At 41.3% G+C, this 22,340-nt stretch overlaps 1 protein-coding gene across 1 annotated transcript in view; it reads left to right on the top strand.

Moving 5' to 3' along the window:
* Window positions 1–380: 380 nt before the first annotated feature.
* Window positions 381–22,340, top strand: part of LOC118779263 (NACHT, LRR and PYD domains-containing protein 12-like) — a 25,809-nt gene continuing 3,849 nt past the window's right edge. Inside the window, exons 1-5 of the mRNA XM_036531269.1 lie at window positions 381–398; window positions 3,012–4,767; window positions 11,685–11,858; window positions 14,228–14,401; window positions 15,524–15,697. Coding sequence (XP_036387162.1) covers window positions 395–398; window positions 3,012–4,767; window positions 11,685–11,858; window positions 14,228–14,401; window positions 15,524–15,697 — 2,282 coding nt within the window. The 5' untranslated portion in view covers window positions 381–394. The remainder of the gene's footprint in view (window positions 399–3,011; window positions 4,768–11,684; window positions 11,859–14,227; window positions 14,402–15,523; window positions 15,698–22,340) is intronic.

Below are 22,340 nucleotides of genomic sequence, written 5' to 3'. Positions count from 1 at the left end.
AATTTGTCATTTATGTGATGTAAATTGATTTTGAAGTTTAAATAAAACAATACACTAAAGTGCATTACACTGAAGTAAGGATGTGAATATGTGCTGATTGAATAAAACATATTTAGAGGTTGGGGCTTAAGTAGGAGGCTTTTTCCAATTATTCTCTTTTAAATAAGTTAACTCTGTTTTCTCTCACCTACAGAGCGGGTTTCCCAGAACCCAGGTGAGCAATGAATCTGTGTGCATGTGTATAGCTTTGTAAACAACATATTCAGTAATATTAGAAATGATTTTATAAAACCTGCTGAGGAATTGTTTACAATTCCATCACTGCATTTCAGTCATTCTCTTCTCTGAGACTTAATTCTGTGTTCTTTCGTTTGCAGATGAGCTCTCTCCACTAATGAGTAAGTAGTGTGTGTGGCTTAAAACAATTTTATCATTCTTCCATTAAATGTATGTGTGTATATTTTATCAGAGATACTGTATGTGTAACTACTGTAGCTGTTTTTCAGAATTTTTCTCTCTGAGCTACAGTAGCTGTCTCTGTGCAGACAGGATCCACTGTGTTTCTGAGCTACAGTAGCTGTCTCTGTGCAGATAGGATCCGCTGTGTTTCTGAGCTACAGTAGCTGTCTCTGTGCAGATAGGATCCGCTGTGTTTCTGAGCTACAGTAGCTGTCTCTGTGCAGATACGATCCACTGTGTTTCTGACAGACAGTAGCTGTTTCTACATAGACAACATTGTCTAACGTATTGATTTGGTGTAATGGTTTGGCTGTAATGGTTTAACGTATTGATTTGGTTTAATGGTTTGGTTGTAATGGTTTAAACATAAAGGTTTGGTTGCAATAGTTTAACGCGCTCACTAGCTTCACCTGCTAGTTGGTACCTTGTCTGGCCAACCTTTGGGACTTTGTCATGCAGAACTTCTAATATTGTTGACTCTGTATGTTTTTTCATTTGTGTTGTATTGTACCTCACTTGTAAGTCGCTTTGGATAAAAGCGTCTGCCAAATGAATAAATGTAATGTAAATGTAACTGTCTCAGCTGTTTGATCAGAATAGCACAACAGATTTCTCTGTCTTTACAATACTAAACAATTAGAAACACAAAAGGCACCAAGCATACAGTAGGATGCTACTGCACTACATTTGAGGTAATACTGGCAGTAGCTAAAATAAAACTAAGGCAGTGGCCTAAGGTCTTACTGATGATGTCAATATAGTAAAGCACATTCAGGCCTTTACATTAGTCCCTTATACAAGGAGGAGGAGATTCAAAACCATGTGATCCCACATGAATAATTTAACTGCAGTGAGGTTCTCCTCAACTCTGTTATTTAGATAAAGCAGAGACTAACTATACATAATAGGCAACAGGCCTGTAAGAGGTGGGTGAGGGGGAGTATTAGGGAGTACCTAAGTCAAAAAGTGCCAACAGCTTTGCAGGAGAGTGGGGCAGAGGGTATAGCACATTTTCCCTATCAGAAATGGCACTTCTGCCTCCAAATACACACACACTATTACACACTGCCCAAAACCTTCACACCGAATACACACAGACTTATAAACCCTGACCCCTTCCACACTCACAAGCTTGCTCCTGTGCTCTGGCTTTCTGGCTCAGTGTGAGCTTCAAACAGCTCCTTTGCTACAATGTACCTGCTCCAGTTAGCTGGCCACTTTGTCTCTGTTGAAAAAATACTCCCTCTGGGAGTCCATTCTAAAGTCACATGCAGTAACCAACAGTGAGGACAGAAATCTCACCCAAACGCAACTACTGCTCCCTCTTAAAGCCATGTCTCCAAAATTGTGAAACACCTGCTGAGTCTTGTGTGGACATGATATTATTAACTCATACAGTGTGGAAATGACAGGGTTATTATTAACTCCTGACTGGGTCACACTCAGGACTTCCAGACTCAACATGAATGATCTCCATTAAACTTAAATACGCCATGATCACGGGTTTCAGGGAGTCGTTATACAACAGCCTGGTCTTGACTACAGACTCATTCACATTGGCCAGAGCCAGAATGCTTTTGAAATCACACACTATTTGTGTGATTAGACAAGATGAGTGTTTTATGACTGTATTGGAGTAAAAGTGTTTACCATTCTGTTATTGTTACTGTTTCTCTGTATTTGTTCACTATAAACAGGATTCACTTTGCACTGAATATATTTATATAGAAGGATTCAGATTCTGTAGGAATTGTTTGTGTCAGGAGTTGAGAGTAATTTGGTGTCATTTTGAAGATTTTAATGTCAGACATTGTGGGAGCCAAAGCACTTCGGACGTGTATGTGATAATTGTGTATCTAAGTGTTGTTGCTTATATTACGTGTGAAGTTTATAGGGAACAGTAGCATTATCATAAACAGCGAAGAGTGTATAAGTTATTGTTACTACATAATATTCAGATAGATGACACAGGTAAAAGCTGTATCGTTAATGTACAATTGATAGGCTTAGGATGCCTTTCTTTATCATTGGATTTATGCTTGTAACATTTTTGAATACTGTAACATTAAGAAAGGTTGGCTTCGCACTTATACATTCATTGAGTCTGGCTTTAAGGTAGGAGTTGGGGGCTTCTTGGGGCTGCGGAGCAACACAGTTTTCTTACCGTAGTCGCGTGTCGTATTAGGAAAAAATTAGCTTTAGATCTTATCTTGTTAGAGAAGTTTTGTTTCGACATATTCCGTTACATGTATAGTTTGGAATAAACACCTTTTATTTTACCTTTTTTAGTCTGAGTCTTGTGGAAGATTTTCCTTCGACGAGCGCATACACAAGAGTTAAGGAGTTGCTTCATCTACTGAAGTTTATAGAATCATTTTTGTAGTAGTGAATTTCTACCCATAATTGCTTATTTTCCCTTCAAGTTTCCAACACTCAGAATATGACTGAATTATAAGTGAACAAAAGTCATTTTTTCTTGAGATTGATTCCTGGAGTACCAAGATTATAATCTTATTTTGCATAACACCATTTCTCATGTTTTCTGTCCCTAGATGAATCCATTATAAGAGTCCAACAGAAACTGAAAAATGACCTGAAGAAGAAGTTTGAATGCAAATTTGAAGATCTAACAAATCAGGGCCACCCAGCCCTCCTCAATGAGATGGATACAGAGCTCTACATCACAGAGGGGGGAAGTGGGGGGTTGGCATCTCAGAGACAAACCACACAGGAGACTGCAGTCCTCTGCAAGGACATCTTTAAACCTTTACCTGGCCAAAGCAAAGCTATTAGAACTGTGCTGACAAATGGGATCTCCGGCATTGGAAAAACTGTCTCTGTGCAGAAGTTCATTCTCAACTGGGCAGAAGGAAAAGCCAATCAGGACGTTAGCTTTATCTTCCCTCTTCCTATTCGAGATCTGAATTTGAAAAAGGGGAGAAAATTCAGTCTGATGCAACTTCTCCAGCACTACTTTCCAGAACTGAAAGAGATTCAAAGTGTTGAGCATGATGAAGTCAAAGTTTTGTTCATCTTTGATGGTCTGGATGAGTGTCGCCTTCCTCTAGATTTCCAGAACAGTGAGATCTTGGGTGATGTAACAAAATCAACATCAGTGGATGTCTTGCTGGTAAACCTCATTAAGGGAAATTTGCTTCCGTCTGCTCTCCTCTGGGTCACCTCCCAACCAGCAGCAGCCAGTCAGATCCCTCCTGTGTGTGTCCACCGGGTGACAGAGTTACGAGGATTCAATGACTCACAGAAGGAGGAGTACTTCAGGAAGAGAATCAGTGATCAGAACCTGGCCAGCAGCATTATCTCACACATGAAGTCATCCAGGAGTCTCTACGTCATGTGTCACATTCCAGTCTTCTGCTGGATTTCTGCTACTGTGCTGGAGAAACTGATGGGTGGAGCTGACAATGGAGAAATCCCCAAAACTGTGACTGGAATGTACACACACTTCCTGCTCATTCTGACCAATGTGAAGAATCTGAAGTATCATGGCTCCAATGAGTCTCCAAAGGAGATGTCAATATCAGACTCAGAAATCATCCTTAAACTGGCACGGATGGCTTTTCTGCAGCTGGAAAAGGGAAATCTGATATTCTATAAAACAGACCTGAGAGAATGTGGCATTGATGTCAGCAAAGCATCAGCCTACTCTGGCGTGTGCACAGAAATCTTTAAAGAGGAGTCTGGGTTGCATCAGGAGAAAGTCTACTGCTTTGTGCATCTGAGCATTCAGGAGTATCTGGCTGCCTTGTTTGTGTTTCATTCATGCGTAAATGAGAAGAGAAATGTACTCAAATCTGTCAAATCAAAACCTCCAGGTGACAGAGTGCAGCTGTCTGAGTTACACATAGGTGCAGTGGATCAGGTATTACAGAGCAAGAATGGACATCTAGACCTTTTCCTCCGATTCCTTCTTGGCCTCTCATTGGACTCCAATCAGAGCCTTCTGCAAGGCCTTCTGACACAGACAGGAAGCAGATCACAGAGCATCGAGGAAACAGTAAAGCACATTAAGGAGAAGATCAGAGATGAATCTTCAGTAGAGAGGAGCATCAATCTGTTCCACTGTCTAACTGAACTGAATGACAACTCTCTGGTGGAGCAAATCCAGATTTCCCTGAAATCAGGAAAACTTTCTGATAAAAAGCTGGAACCACGCCAATGTTCAGCTCTGGCCTTTGTGTTGCTGATGTCACAGGAGGTCCTGGATGTGTTTGACTTGAAGACATACAAAACATCAGCAGCAGGCCATCGGAGACTGTTACCAGTAGTCAAGAACTGCAGGAAGGCCATGTAAGTATTGTTATGGTATTAATAATGCATGTGACTGACACAATATCTACATAATCCCTAGTGTGTACTCATCAGAATCAGAGCTTTCCAGGGCAGAATAAAATGGTGAGATCAAAACTCAGACTAACCCCCTCAAAAGGCCAAAAGAAGTTTATTATTCAAATTTCCCCTTTCTCCATTGAATTTCTCTTTTCTCCATTGAAATTATATGAAACAAAACTCATACTTCACTGGGTTCAGGGTAATGTTGTCATCAGAGTGCTGTGTCAGTAAAAACACAGGAGTCAGGCATCCAGTTCAGTGGTTTAATGAGGGCTCACACAAGTAATACTCCCAGTACACACTGTCTGCACTGAGGTGAGATGATGGGGGTCAGTATCTGATAGCTGGATATGAAGGACTGGGTTTGTGTGAGTGAACCGTAATGGCACAGGCACTTTCAACAAACAATGGCATCAAGAAACTCTACTGCTACAGCTCTTCACCCCTCAGTAACTGCTAAGATACTAAGGTGGGGGAGGTCACTCCAACTTTTAGCAAGTCCAAATTAAAAATCACAGGCTGGCACTCTGAATGAATGTTTGGACAGAATATTCATTCTCGGGGCTATGAACATCTTAGCTGTGTGTATGTAGATGCTCTGAATGCAGCCAGGTCAGCATACTCCTCTAATCTTAATAGGAATGGTAGTGGGAATCCCAGAATCCTTTTCTCTTCTATAGGTAAGTTCCTGAAATCCACACATCCCCCATCCTGATTCCAGCTTTACTGACAAGTGAAACAAGCTCTTACTTTTCTCCCAGCCTTATTGAAAGTTCAGAGCATAAAATACAGCTCAGTACTACTTATCGTCTGTCATTATCAGGGGTGTGAATATAACTGGAGGGCACTGCACATCTTGGGGTCCAACTTAACTACGAGGGACAGTAGCTGCATCATTCAGTTCGCTGTGCACGATGGAATGTTGTCACAGCGCTCCATCTGTGACATCGTAGCAATTGACAGAAAAACTGTGGGACGTTTCGGACATTTCAGGCATTCCCTGTTGGCCTACTTTCATCTGGGAGACCTTCAAAAGACCTAAAATTCCGATGAAGACATTGCAACAGGATGTCCAAACTAGATGGAAGAGTACATTTTATATCCTACAAAGTCTCCTAGAAGAGAAACGAACATTAACATATCATGGGTCTTGCTGTCTGTATCTGTCTTGCACTTCCTAGATGATCTGTGTTTACTCTTCAGCACTAGGTTTAGGCCAAGATGTAAATATTTGGCAAATGCCAGATAACACTTATTAGAAGTGCTGCTACTATGGGGCCAAACAATTAGGACAATTTTTCATTTATCACTAATATTTTCTCCCTTAATGACACAAAACAATTTATGTTTGATTTCGATGTGTTTTATTAGGCTAAACAGGCAAAAAAATCTCATTTTTAATCGAAGTACTTGTATCGATACTTCGGCTTGCACTGTTAATGAAGTACTCAGTATTGGTATCGGCTTTCATACACTGGTATCAGTGCGGCTCTGTTAGGGATTATTGTTAGGCGCGGACGGTATTTTCAGCGACAGAGGGATTGCAATGGGGAAATCTTACTGCCCGCTCAGGAGCGTCACTTCACACCAGGCGCTGCGCAGATCTACTGGCCTGTATGTGGTAAGGATAGGCTGGTAGTGAACACGTTCAGACAGTAGTCTATACATGTTTTGCTTAGTAGCGCTCCATCCAGTGTGGAGAATGAACATAAAACCATCTTAACTGACAGCGCATTCATTGTTTTACTTTGACGACGATAGGATTCTTGTTCGGATTGTTACGATTTTTTTGATTTTGCATCATTTCATTTGTGGGATTATTATTCCACCATATTTCAACATCCATCTACATTACTGGATAAGACTGGGTATTGTCAGTTAAGGGAGAAAAAGCAAGAATATACTCTGGAAACCACAGTAAGCGGGTTCATTTGGAACAAAAAGCTTTTCTTGAAGGAACGCTTTCGTAAAGGTCAATTGACTTTCCTTACAGACAGGCTATGTAAAGATGTGAAATAAAATGCAATAACAGTCTATAAACAAATAAAACATGTACTGTCAGACTGAACAGAGACCAAATATATTGTCGAACGTCACCTAGTTGTGTTTTAGTGTTCATATTATTAATAATACTGTATATATTAAAAAGACCATTACACCACTTGTATTTGACAGACATTATAACGGCGGAATTGAAGTGTATTTGTGGTGCTAGCGCCAAATGACTGTCAGCTGCCTCCTTCACCCTTACCACGGAGAGCTGTTTCGTGTCAGAAAATACTTTTGCTCTGTCAATCTACAAGTGATGCGTGTGTTAGTGGACTACATTAGCTACTAACGGACTCTTTAAAAAATTCAAACTATGGGGGCGAGGGGTAAAATGTTTTCCAGCTGCTCTGAGAAACTGACTAATTTATTAAATTACAGCACAGTTTAGTATTAGTAGGCTACCACTTACTCACCAACGGTGAGTAAAATATGATCCTTACTTTAGCGAGTGTGTTTTTAATCTGCTAAAATCCATCGAAATGCCGTCAGCTCGAGCGAAAACCTATACAGGGGGAAATGCGCGCAGCAAAATCCCGGTCTTTTCGGAGGATGCTAACGTTACGGCTGTGATGGACGCTAGCGCTACTATTAATGCTGGGGGGGTCAGACCCCCCCAATCCCACCCGTAATTCAAACCCTGCCTGCTATGGAGGGCTCACACTCATGACAGCTCCATCGGAGAATTATCGGACCGCAGCGACCGCCTGACTGAACTAGAGCCCATTATAACCTCGCTGGAAACTCAGCGGGCTCTCTCGGATGCTCAGTGTGAAGATCTCCAGGGAAGGTCGAGGAGGAGCAACATTCGCCTTGTGGGAGCAGGCTATAGCGGTATACCAGTGTGGAGGGCTCCCACCCACCCGACTCATTTTGTTTCCCAGCTAGGTCAGGATTTAGGCCTAATACAGCTTGACGAAAGACCGTTACTAGACCGAGCACATCACTCCCAAATCCTGCGTCTCAGTTACAAGGGTAGAAGCTCTCCATCAGCTGCCATCGTTGGGAAGTTGGCTGCTTTTGGGACCATGAAGCGCCTTCTCCGCTCCTGTCCGGGAGCCACGTTTGGACTTCTTTACCCTCCATTACTGAGTATTACCCTGCCCAGCGGAGCCACGCACGAGTTTGAGGACCCAGCCACTGCAGTGGACTTTATAAACAAAAATATTAAAACGACAGGACCTTAAGGTAATGATAAGTAGTAGGAGTAGTTTCTGGCATGAATAGCTTGCTACCTTATTCCACGAATAGCCAGCTGGCTAGCTAGCGCATGTTAGTTCTGTTTAGCGAACGTTAGCCGCTATCTTAACTACACGGACCGCTTTGACGTTATCTTATTTGATACATAATTTAGATCAGTCCGTAATATTCTTCTGTTGTGATAAAGACACCATAACGTAATTTTTGGTTGATATCGTTGTATATATTTATACTGTGTTCACTTTTCATGTGTCTTGTGCCACTCAGTCTCTCACGCAGCATTTAGTTTGAAGGGTTAATAGCAGTGTTGGGTCTCTCGTTTGGGGAGACGCTTCTGCCAGGGCTGGTGGGTGTTACCTGTTACCTGTTATCTGTTTTTGCATGTGTTTTATATGTGCTTTACTTTGCTTGGTCTATTCACATCACTCAGGTTCTATTGCCAAGTGTCTCCATCTATACATACTTAATAGCCTACACCAGATGTGGTACAACATAGGATAACCCACAAGCTGGGTGGAAGGGAGCTAAAATTTGTTAGCTGGAATTGTAAAGGCCTGAACAAACCAGTCAAATGCAGCAAAGTGCATTAAGGGGTCCATATAAGGGGCCATATTGTCTATCTCCAAGAGACTCATCTTAAAGCCTGTGATTACCTTTAACTGAGGAAGAGATAGATTAGCCGTCATTCTACATTTCAGGACTAATCTAGGAGAGCCGTGACTCTTTAACATAGATCAATTCCTTTTTTGTAATGTAATGTCATCGCTGATCCTAATGGGAGGTTTGTCATTGTCATCTTTAATACCCCTGTCCTCCTTGCCAGTGTTGATGCTTCCAATGGGGATCACGATCATTTCTTTAGACCGTCCTCCACATTACCTGATATGTCCTCACATTTTTTTGTTCTGGGAGGTGAATTTAATTGTTGGCTTAATCCTAAACTGGACCGCTCCTCCACCAGAAAGCATATGCCCTTGAAGTCTGCCGAGGTAATTCAGTCTTTTATGAAAGAGTTTGCTGTCTGAGATCTCTGGTGTTTTTTTCAGCCAATGCGGAAAAGAATATTCCTTTTCTCCATGTCCCTCACACTTTTACATGTATTAATTATTTCCTGATAGGTAACAGGTTACTCCCATCTGTGCAGCCATGTTCATATTGTAATATCTGACCATGCAGCAGGTGAACAGGATGTCTGCCTTGAGAGGCCTGATGGCACACGTGCATCATGGCATCGCATGCTGTTGAATGAGGACTTTGTGAAGTTTGTGGCCTGTCAAATTGACCTTTTATATCAGTTAATGAAACTCCAGATGTTTCTGCGTCCGTTCTTTGGGAGGCTCTGACAGCATACATTAGGGGAGAAATTATTTCATACATTGGCTATGAGAAAAAATGATGAAAAAAGCTCTCTGAGATAAGACAGTAAGTGATTCAGCTTGATAACATCTCTGCTACCTCCCCATCCTCAGATGTACATAAGGAACGGCTGTCTTTAAAGGCAGAGTTTGATATTGTCTCAACAGGCCATGTAGAGAACTTGATACTTAGATCCAGATACACATATTATGAAGATAGTGACAAGGCAGGTAGGCTGCTATCTCACCAGCTATGACAGGAATCATCCTCTCATCATATACCCTAGATCCAAACTCCGTCTGTATCTGCACCCTTAATATTTTGAAAGCATTCGGTCTCATTTCCGGTTACAGTCTAAATCTGAGCAAAAGCGAGAGCTTTTCCTTAAACACTGCGGCCAAGCAATATCCTTTTCTTACCTTTCCATTTAGGATTGCACAGCGCAGATTTGCATACCTTGGAGTGCATATCACTGACAACTTTCAGTGCATATTCAGGTTTAACTTTGCCAGTTAAATGGCCCAGGTGTGGGAAGACTTTGAGCACTGGTTATTGCTTCCCTTACCACTGGCTGGAAGGATCAACTCTGTTCAAATGAATACCCTTCCAAAATGTTCTTACCTGTTCCAGTGTATATCCATTTTCCTCCTCCAGAATTTTTTCCACAGAACTGATAGCCCTGTTTCAGAGTTCATTTGAAATAAAAAAGTTGCCACAATCTGTAGTGTTTCTTACAAGACCTAAACCTCTTGGAGGTATGGCTCTACCAAACTTTCAGTTTTATTATTGGGCAGCAAATCTCAGGGCAAAGTAATGTAGGCTACACTTGATGCCTTTGACTCTCCACCTATGTATGCTTGCCTACATCACTTTAAGCCCTACTACACTCCCATATCAACTGCCCTTCCTCCCCCTATATAAAAATGTCAGTGCTAAAACATCATTGAGAATCTGGAGACAGTTTAGACGCCAATTTGGATTACGAGCTTTTCCTACCACTGTCCCTCTAGCTGCACATCCTGCTTTCCCACCCTCACTGATGGATAGAGCATTCTCCTTCTGGTCAACATTCAGCATTACAATGTTTAAGGATGTAGATATAGACAACATCTTTGCATCCTTTCCACACCTCTCAGATAAATTCTCACTGCCTAAAGTGGAAAAAATTAGATACACATTGAGGGGGTCCTCCAAAAAAATTTACAAGATTTGGAGGCCTTTCTTTGCGCATGCAGAAAAGCTGCACCTCTCTCATTAAAGTCATAATTCTTAATCCCTATTTACATCAGGGGTGTGGCAATGGTGTGATTAGTATCTGTCCCATAATCTTATTAAGTTGTAGAGGGAATGGTGATGGATGACCAAGCTGTTTGCATCCTTTTTGTGTCTGTGGAATATTTTCTTTAATTTGTTTAGTTTTGTTCCCTTTTTTGGTATAATGGTGTATTGTATGTCTGTTTGTGGTATTGTAGTGTATTGTTGATCTGCTGTCTCCCCTGTTCTCCCTACCTCTACATGGACATTTGTGAATAGGCTGAGGAAAAATTCAGTGTTATTTCAGAGTGCCTTTATGATTGCAGTTGACCTTTTTGAAAAAGAAATGAAATGAAATGAAAAAGATGTATACATAAACTGAGGAAAATAAACTGTTCACAGTTTTTTTTAAACATATAACATTATTTAATAATTAAAAAGTAGTTTGTAACCACTTCTCCTTTTATGCTTGTTTACATATTGCATAATTGTAAATTCAATATTGTGAGCAGAATAATAATTAATCATAGGGTAAAGGCCTAACCTTCGATTTGATGGTCAGAGTCTTTTATGGAATGGTGCAACGCAGCTCAGATTAAAATAAAACTTGGATCAAATACTCACATATTAGCTCTAAACTCACCCTTAACTGTCTCTTTCATATTCTAAATGTAAAAAGTAATAATGAATGTAGCAAAGCTGTAATCCTTGTAGCAGACATAGAGGTAGGGGTAAGATACAAATCCAGAACATGATTTATTCTGAAAGTGAACTGGTGAGGCAGGAGTGGCCTCTATAAAACACTCACAATGACCACAGGTGGCGCTGCAGAGCTCTGTGTGTAGGGTGTTATTTCATTTCATAGTGGGAAGGAAATAATTGTGTCAGAACTAAAACTGTACAGCTATCAGACTTTAGCCCTTATTATAATCACTGTCAGTTTATCACTGAACAGCATCAGTATTACATTTCAGATTTTACGTGTTTCCTATCAAATGTCTCTGAACTCTTCTCTGCAGACTGGACAGCTGTAACCTGACAGAGACGTCATGTGACACTGTGGCCTCCGCTCTCCAGTCAGTCCCCTCACACCTGATAGAGTTAGACCTGAGCTACAATGAGCTGGGAGATTCAGGACTGAAGCGACTCTGTGCTGGACTGAAGAGTCCAAAGTGTAAACTACAGAGACTGAGGTGAGTAGTGCTGTGTAATACATCACTTTTAGCGAATAGAGCTCAGGGATTATGGCTCTATACAGAGTTACAGTGAAATGTTAAAAAGCTCCTTCTCTGTCAGTTTACTTCACTCTCCCCCAGCCTGCCTTCTTTTTCCACCTGAATCCCATCCCTCTGATCTTACTTATCTATTACAGCAAAGCAGGAGAACATCCCTTTCAGATGAGGGTTAGGGTTGCCAAGTGACTGGATTTTGACCTTAATATTCAGTTCTGTTGGAATCTGTAGTTTCTGACTGAAGGTACCACTTAGGAACACATCACCAAAGCCCAGATTTCATGAAGTGTTCACAGTTTAGTGTCTGATTAGGGACAGAGCCTTAGCCAATGAGAGCGTATGGGCCAGATTAGAGCACAGCCTGAGTCTATGAAAAATGAGTTTCTGAGCTCCATCCTCCCTACTGATTTCATCCGTATGAAATGAAGCCGACTGCCTGCATCAGCAGAGACCACTGAAGTGAATGAGAATATGTAGCGATCTCCATTTCCGTGGTGACCCAGACATTTTGTCCAAATGTGAAAGTGCTGCCAAATGATCAGCAGCCAGGAGTTTAGTACAGAGCAGCAGAACAGTACAGTCTCTTACTGGTGTTTCAGCTTCAACAGTTAGTAAAGGTGTTTGTGGAGATGGAGTGTTTATTAAAGATGTTTGTAATAAACATTATAAATAATAAAGCAGTGGAGAAAGTGGCAACGCTGTAATCCTTGTAGCAGACATAGAGGTAGGGGTAAGATACAAACCCAGATCATGATTTAGCCTGGAGGTGAGCTAGTGAGGCAAGAGTGGCCTCTATAAAACACTCACAGTGACCACAGGTGGTGCTACAGAGATCTGTTTGTAGGGTGTTTTTTCATTTTATAGTGGTAAGGAAATAATTGGGTCAGAACTAATGCTGTACAGCTATCATACTTTAGTCCTTATTATAATCACTGTCAGTTTATCACTGAACAGCATCAGTATTACATTTCAGATTTTACATGTTTCCTATTAAATGTCTCTGAACTCTTCTCTGCAGACTGGACAGCTGTAACCTGACAGAGACGTCATGTGACACTGTGGCCTCCACTCTCCAGTCAGTCCCCTCACACCTGATAGAGTTAGACCTGAGCTACAATAAGCTGGGAGATTCAGGATTGAAGCGGCTCTGTGCTGGACTGAAGAGTCCAAACTGTAAACTACAGAGACTGAGGTGAGTAGTGCTGTGTGATACATCACTTTTAGTGAATAGAGTTGAGTGATTATGGCTCTATACAGAGTTACAGTGAAATGTTAAAAAGCTCCTTCTCTGTCAGTTTACTTCACTCTCCCCCAGCCTTCCTTCTTTTTCCACCCGAATCCCATCCCTCTGTTCTTACTTATCTATCACAGCAAAGCAGGATAACATCCCTTTCAGATGAGGTTTAGGGTTGCCAAGTGACTGGATTTTGACCTTAATATTCAGTTCTATTGGAATCAGTAGTTTCTGACTGAAGGTACCAAGCAGACGGTAGATGTGTGGTCAGAACGATTGACCTGCTGTTTTAGTCATACTAGTTTTTACAGTAAAATGTTGAGGTAAGTCCCACATTGCAGTCTTGATTCATCTCCATTATTCATTCCCTGCTATGAAGTCTGTACTGTAATCCATACTACTTCCCCTCTCTCTTTCACACATTGACCTCCCACCTGTTTGGCAAACCTGCCATCCCAATCATGCAGGACAGTAGCAGTCAGCTCTGTGTTCACTCTGAATAGGATCTTCATCAGATGTGCAGCAAACAGTCTGGTCTCCTGACAGTAAAGTGATTCCTTTTTTGGAACTGAAAGGATATGAATAGTATCTGCATCCTGTTACAATTTGAGCAAGCCCGTTTGGTGTACTGCAGTTTGTGCTCAAACAACACCATGATCTGTGCAAATACAAACTCAAATAAAACTGTCTCTCAAAAGATATTTATTTAATTTTTACACCTACAAACATGCCAAACAGAAGATCAATATGAAAATGATCCATGATTGCAAATGCTGGTGGTGATAGATAAAGTATCACTGATCAATACGTACAATACAAACCCAGATCATGATTTATTCTGGAAGTGAACAAGTGAGGCAGGTGTGGCCTCTATAAAACACTCACAGTGACCACAGGTGGCACTGCAGAGATCTGTTTGTAGGGTGTTATTTCCTTTCACAGTGGGAAGGAAAAATGTGGATCAGAACTAAAGCTGTACAGCTATCAGACTGTCTCCCTCATTATAATCACTCTCAGTTCATCACTGAACAGCATCAGTATTACATTTTAGATTTTACATGTTTCCTATTAAATGTGTCTGAACTCTTCTCTGCAGACTGGACAGCTGTAACCTGACAGAGACGTCATGTGACACTGTGGCCTCCATTCTCCAGTCAGTCCCCTCACACCTGATAGAGTTAGACCTGAGCTACAATAAGCTGGGAGATTCAGGAGTGAAGCGGCTCTGTGCTGGACTGAAGAGTCCAAACTGTAAACTACAGAGACTGAGGTGAGTAGTGCTGTGTGATACATCACTTTTAGCGAATAGAGCTCAGTGATTATGGCTCTGTAGGGGATAATGACTATGATGTTAGTCTTCCTCACACGGGGCACCAGTTCTGTAGGGACAATGCCTACAATTAGAGGGGGTACCACTTATGTGTAAGGAATATCCTTACCTGAGGTACCAATTATGTTGGTGATAATTAAATTAAACACATTGAGGTGCCATACAGAATATGGCATCTACCATAGTGGTTAAAATAAAATACCAGATTCAGATTTGTTTCGTATATCAGTCTCATAAAATATACTAAACTATTAATTTGGAACTTCAATTAATAATTAAATTAATAATCATAATCGAAATTACCACATCAGTAGTTAATCTTAATCAAATCACAATGTCATCCATTTAGCTAACTAAACAAATAACACTGATGATTTAACTAAGAGGTGAAGGCATTTAGAATTCTGATCAGCAGAGGTTGGCGATATTCATTCCATGTGTAACATTACAACACACAGCCATGGAAAAAGAATGCATTTATTGAGATATAACATCAAAGTAGTAAGGCACGAATCAATACATTTATGTAGAATAAATGAAGCCTGTATATTTATTTACATTAATATGTGGATTTGAGTGAATGTCTTGCGGTAGTGTGTGTGAGCGTGTCATAGGGTGTGTGTTCCTTTGTTCTGAGTCGTGCGTGTGCTGCGTGTGCTCGCTGAACACACGTGTTCAAAGAGAACAAAGGAACATGCGTGTGGCGGCGAGTTTGAGTTGCCTGTGTGCATGTGTGAGCGAACATATCGTCTGTCTGGTACAGGATATGTTCGGACGATTGATAACTGCGAGGTTATTCTGTACGGTCTCTTATTGGTGTTTCAGATTTAACAGTTAATAAAGGTTTTTGGGGAAATTAAATATTCATAAAATGTGTATAATAGTACCCATTTTGAATAATAAAGCAATGGTGAATCTGGCAAAGCTGTATTCTTTTTAGTAAACATAGAGGTAGGGGTCACTGATCACTGAAGAGACACTGAGAGATCACTGAACAGCATCAGTATTGCATTTCAGATTTTAAGTGTTTCCTATGAAATGTCTCTGAACTCTTCTCTGCAGACTGGACAGCTGTAACCTGACAGAGACGTCATGTGACACTGTGGCCTCCGCTCTCCAGTCAGTCCCCTCACACCTGATAGAGTTAGACCTGAGCTACAATAAGCTGGGAGATTCAGGAGTGAAGCGGCTCTGTGCTGGACTGAAGAGTCCAAACTGTAAACTACAAAGACTGAGGTGAGTAGTGCTGTGTAATACATCACTTTTAGTGAATAGAAGTCAGTGATTATGGCTCTATACAGAGTTACAGTGAAATGTTAAAAAGCTCCTTCTCTGTCAGTTTACTCGCCTCTCCCCCAGCCTGCCTTCTTTTTCCACCTGAATCCCATCCCTCTGTTCTTGCTTATCTATCCTGTGACCTGTCATACAGCAGCTATTGACAAATAATTGGCTGCCTGTTCGTAGAAGAACAACCACCGTAATACTAAAAATGCCAACGAAACAGGAACTTTAACTTGATCTTCTCTCCAACTTGATGCCAGACTTTAGAGCTTATCATCACTCCCACTTCATCATTGAACAGCATCAGTATTACATTTTTGACATTATTCTGCATGTTTTTATTTTAAATATTTTAATATTTTATATTAAGTGTCCATGAACTCTTTTCTGATCCCTGATCAATGCATGCTTATTTACCCTTTTGTGGGTGGGTTGGTGGGGGCAAGGCTAGCGAGCTTGCTTGTATATGTTGTAAGGTATCTAGCAGTATAGCAGGATGATGTTGTGACTGGTAGCAGCAAGCTGTGCATGTACAGCTACCTTGCTTAGTTAGCTACATTCCTGTCCTAACACATGTCACTTTGTAAGTAGTGATTTACAGAGAGGGGTCTTTAGGGCTTCATTGTCTGAATGCAGTGCTCATTGTTCTGTTTTAGCTCTCTAGTCTGTGGTGTTAAGGTTTTGGTTGTGTTACAGCGGGGAGTATGTTATCACACAGTGTACAGGGGTCTGTAGTGTTAAGGTTGTAGCAGGTATACAGTGTACTGCCATCACTATGAAGCTGTAGTTTTTAGAGCTTATATGAGCTCTGTTATTGTGCCAAGGCTGGTTCTGGCCTTATTTCTTTGAGTAAAGGCTTTGAGGGGTGTCTTGACAGGAAGTGATCTTATTATCTTGAGAGCAAGTAAAGTAATCTCACCAGTACATTCATCTTCACAGAAGGTATACGCCCCCCAAAGGTAAAGGTAGAGCCATCCATCTTTGTAGGTTTTCCTTAATTTGAGCAATAAGAGAAGGGAGGGGGGCAGCATACAGTTTGTCATAGCCAGATGTTGTATTATTACCCAGGTATCTCATACCTGTGGAGATCCATTGAAAAGGGTAACTGTTTCAGCTGCCAGGGATAATATAAATGTATGTAGTAGCAGTAGTAAATCTGTCTTGTGTATGAGGTGCAATTTAGTGTACATACAGCAGTCATCAAAAACACATCACAAAGGCCAAATACTTTCACTACACACATAATTACAGTGTCAGCAAAAATAGGAAAAATAACGACCAACCTTGCTCTCACAAAAAATACATGACTATAAAGAGTAGATGACATTTCATTTACATTTACATTTATTTATTTAGCAGACGCTTTTATCCAAAGCGACGTACAAAAGTGCATACAGTAAGTATAGTGACAGAACTTCAGAGGAATCAGAGGAATAAAAGAATATAATCAGAGGCTTATCTGTTATAAACCCTAAATCTTCCTCAAAAAGAACAGTGGTTGCTGACCCTTTTTACATAAAGCGTCCATATTTGTCTCGCTGTATATATGTGTGGTGTGTGTTTCTCTTGCAAATATTAATATGTGGTGTTGAATGTTTGTGCAAAAAATTGTTTTTTACATTGAAAACATAAAACCAATACCACCTTAAAATCATTAATTTTTGGTTTCAGTGTTTTTAAATAAAGAGGGTCTGAATACTTTTGGAAGGCACTGTATATGTGTGTATTACAGGTCACTGGTGGTTTTTCTTTAGGTGGCCATCCCACTTCAAGACTTAATACCTCCCCCTGGCTGGGGACGATATTATCATACATAGCAGTATTTTTGGAGGACAATATTGCTATATTAATTTTTTTTATTTTGTCCATGCCTGACTTATACCTACTTACAGTGTGAAAATAATCATACGACGTAAATCAATAATAATGATTATATTCGTCTTCAAATCAACTGCAGTAACTTCAAGTTACAAGGCACTTTTAGCATCCTCTTGACCCAGTATATCCATGTGAGATTCAGTTAGAACTGGGTTTCATCTTCCATTTTTCCTTAAACTGCTCAGACTTATCCTCTTTAATGTATTGTTTTCCTGCAGGGTACTGTATCAATGCCTTGACTTCTCCATTATTGCATAGTGGGAGGGCCTGATCCTATCCACTTCACCATCATACATTTCCTGACTTGCAAAAACACATTTAGCATCACCTCCCCTGAATTACTGTATTCTTTTGGTATAGCTCCCAATAAAGTAATCACAAGGCTACTTTTCCACATGTAAGATGAGTATTTTTGAGATTTCTTCACAAGCGCTCTCGCAAAATATTGAGATAGTAGTGCATTCCCATATGCAGTGTATAAGTAATCCAACCAGAGCAATACATTTAGGACAAGTGGGAGATGCTCCACCAAACATACTTTAATTCTCTCTGTCTTACCCTTAAGTGAGTGTATGATTACATAGATGTAGATAGAGTTTCTTAGGTGTGGCCTTCATCAGAGAGAAGTTTCTAATTTTGCTGATAGAAGGTTCATTGGAAGTAGGGGGGGAGGGGTTTAGAGGTATATCAGTGTCTCAGGCTTGCTTTAATTTCCAGAAGGTTTTTCCAAAATGAAAAAGGGCCAAAGGTTTTGGGCAACCGAAAGTATTTTAATGATAGCCCACATTTGCAGGGTATTAAAATCATAGGATTCTCTCTTATTGAACCTGATAATTTATAATAGCAAATACAGGATTGAGACACACATTTCAGCTTCAGTTTTTATCCATACAGAGTTTGTTGTATGGACTCATTCATGAGTAACCTTAGCCTGTGCAGACCGCATGTAATATTTAGTGTTTGTAAGGACATACCCCCATGTTCCAGGGCAGTTGAAGTGTGTGTAGCTTAATTTCAGACTTTCTTTCAGCCCAAACAGATTTAGAAATATCCCTATTTAGATCTGTAAGAACCAGTCTGCTAAGTGATAGATATGTCTGTCAGGGCTCAGGCACGGACTCAGTCGCAGACCACAGTGCGTCGAGTTCCGGGCAGATTTAAAAAGACGTGAGCAGATTGTTAACAGTACACAATCAGGGTCAAAAACCAGAGGTGCAGTCCGAGGGATAATCCAGGAATGGGTAAACCGGAACAGGCAGGGGCGAACAATGCAGAGCAGCAGGCAATAATCAGGTCGAAAAACAGGCAGGTCGAAAACGGAAAACGGCAACAAACAGGGAAAAACAGCTGGGACGAAAACAGTCAGGAAACTAACTGCTACGAGCTAGCAACAGGACAGGGACACGCAGGGCAGATATAGGGCAGGGCTGACAAGGGGATGGGAAGCAGGTGTGCAGGCAGGCAGGTGAAGGCGATGAGCAATCAGATGGATGGAGAACCAGGTGGGGAGCAGGGCAGGCCTAAAACACAAGGAAAACAAAAGCACATGGACAGGGAAAAACAAAAACACCACAGCTAGGGGGCGGGAGCACTGACAATGTCAGTAGTAGTAGATACAGTAGGAATTTGGGACCCTCCCACCTGTCCATCTTATATTTAAAATGTTCTATTGTGGGCGTTACGTTAGCCTTATATGGTTGGGAAAGAGTGGGAGTGACCCTGACTCCCAAACACACAGAACTGTCTGGATCCCATGCAAAGAGATGTATATAGGGTGGCTGGAGGCCTGAATAGTCTCCTATAGGCATATCCTGATATAATACCAAGTTCATTTACAGTATTTTATATGGGGTATGGACTGAATAGTCTCCTATAGGCATAGCTTGTGACTTATAATTAACTGTATATCCTGATATAATATCAAGTCAGGAATAAATCCACCTGGACTCAGGTTGTATCAGCTCTCTCCACACACACAGATACACACACATACACACACACGGGCACACACACACACACGGCCATTTATATCATGCTGCCATAACTTGGATGTCCAGCTTGTATGGTTCTAAATGGAAAAATGCAGTGAAATTACAATCTAGAATGTTATAGATAACGGAATATAAAGAGTCGCTTTAAATTACTACAGTTAAACAAGTCCAAAGTATGACAGCTAAAATGCTCAATCACGGTCAGTGGCATACATTTATAGCTACATGAGAATTCAATTGGTAAAGAAGTGAATAAAGGCACCAAAGAATTAAAGCTGACCAAATGCAGTATGATAAATAGGAGTAATAGTTAATAATAACAACTATAACAATAATAATACTAGTTACAATAGTGACCATACTGTGTATGTGTAAATAAACCTCAAGTCAACTCTCATGTAGTCAAACATCTTTTGTCTCATAACATCTTATAGTCTGCAAAGAAATCCGTATTCACCTGATTAGTGTTTTATCTTTACCCACTAGATGGCAGCAGCACTCAATGGAAATGACATGGCCCTCTGCACTGATAAGTTGAGCTGTTACTGGATGTGAGAATTCCTCTCAGATGGGGGACCAGCCTTGCAGTCTCTGAATGGCTCTTATTAATTAAATGATGTAATAAAGAAATAGGGGGAAAACTTGTTAGCTGAAATCTTCTTGATTGCATTCTAAAAGGGGGATCTCCTGGGGTGGGGAGGGGCTTGAGACTGGTCTGGGCAGGACGTCTCAGTCCTACATTTGGGGGTCGCCAGTGTCCCTTCCACATTCTGAGTCGGTGGTGTTGTCTCCAGGACCCATCGTCTCGAACCGCCTGTATGCAAGTCATTTCCAGTGTCTGGATTCATATGATCCTCCCAGAACCCTGGGGCAGATCCAGTGCTTCTCCTTAGCAGCAGTTGAGATGTTGGCTCAGTTACAGGAGTCAGTGACGAGTGACAGGCAGCTGTCATGTTGCGGCAGGATGAAGGAGTCCTGTTAGGGACCCCGTTAGAGCCAAAAAACATTTAGTGCTCCAAAGTCTGCACCATTCAGGCGACTGGTCCAGTAATGTTACACGTTCTGAGTGCAGGACAATCCAGCCAAGACCTTCAGGAGATGGTGGAAAGTCTTCCCCTTAATTGTGGTAAAAGCTGGGCCCAGAACTGGAGTGCTCTCTTTTCTACTGGTAGCAGTAAAGGGAATCTGCCCAGCTCAGCCCTGATGCATGATTGGTGGAGTTTCTGTGTAAATGGAGAATGATTTTACAGAATTATACATGCAGTTTTTCCGCTGGGTTTTTATCCCACATGTTGTGACTGTATTTTCAGCAGGTGCAATGCCATCAGTCGCCACTGGAGCTCTGTACTGTAAGACATGGATGTGGGTCTATGACATTGAGAAGGCCAAGCCCTTCAGGGATGTGTAGTAATCAGGCTCACCTTCACAGGGAATAAACTGCAACAAAATGAAGCACAGCTCTCCAGTGTTTCCTTGAAATGTACAAAAACACCTTTTATAATTTGAGTTTGACAGTGGGCCATCCTTTGCTGTCATATTGGAGAATTGGGTGAATAACACTTTAGAAAAGGTTTAACCAAATTTTGAAAGGGGCTAAATTTGTGAAGAACATGGATTTAACTATGTTGTAGGTTATACCTCCTGTACCACTTTGCATTTACATTTTGAGGAGTAACTGTGGTCTACAGTACGATGGTTTGATGAAAAGGCAATTTAAATCTTACTGATGGCATTTGGTTTGATGATGAATGACAGTATTCTTGTATTTGTATGATATGACTGCAAAAAAGGGTTCCTAGGTTACTGTTTACACAAATTCCTCTGTGATTACCAGGGTTTTGTTTGTCTCCACCTTTGAAAATTGGGGTGATTAGACCAAGATCCCAGTGTAGCATTTCCAGGAGCAGGTTGAACAGCTTAAGGATCTCCTCCTGTAGGTCAGGGTATCTCTGTGCTGATACCTCACATCAGTGGTTCTGTTCAGAGACTGCTCTGTGGTGTATAGGCTGCTGGCCTCTGATCAGTGGTACTGGTCAGAGACTGCTCTGTGGTGTACAGGCTGTTGGCCCCAGATCAGTGGTACTGTTCAGAGACTGCTCTGTGCTGTATAGGCTGCTGGCCTCTTGTGAGCTCCCGGTCACTGTCGGCTAGTGACACAGTCAGGATCAGACCCGGGCCGTGGCGTTCAGTCTACACTCAGAATAAGTACTTTTACCGACTGAGCCACTCGGGAGCCCACTGTCAGTCATTTTTATCAGTGAGGGATCATTCAGTGTTGATAGGTTCTAGATGGGCTATCATTCTCTCAAAATCCTCAGGAAATGCAAAACCGATTAAAATATTGATTAAAAATGAATAGGACAGCTCTGATGTGCACGTTTATATAATAAGAGTTTGAGAGAGAGTAATCTCACAGAGGTGTGCGTGAGTGTGTGTTTATCTAATGAGCGGAGATCTTGTCTCCTTCTCCACAGTTTCAGAGAGAGTAATCTCACTTCCGGCTGCTGTGATGATTTTACCTCAATCCTGCGTTCATCCCACTCAGAGCTGAGAGATCTGGAGCTCAGGGATAATGATCTGCAGGATGCAGGAGTGAGAGCGCTCTCTGCTGGACTGGAGGACCCACACTGTAAACTGCAGAGACTGGGGTGAGGAACACTGTACTGCTGATGTGTCTGATCCTTGCAGTTTGTCCAGAGCTGGGAGAGTGAAGAACTGTGGTCTCCTTC

Source organism: Megalops cyprinoides, chromosome 6 (assembly GCF_013368585.1).
Source record: "Megalops cyprinoides isolate fMegCyp1 chromosome 6, fMegCyp1.pri, whole genome shotgun sequence".
Classification (NCBI taxonomy): Eukaryota; Metazoa; Chordata; class Actinopteri; order Elopiformes; family Megalopidae; genus Megalops; species Megalops cyprinoides.
Note: the sequence above shows the minus strand (reverse complement) of the source record. Positions and strands in the feature narration are given on the sequence as shown.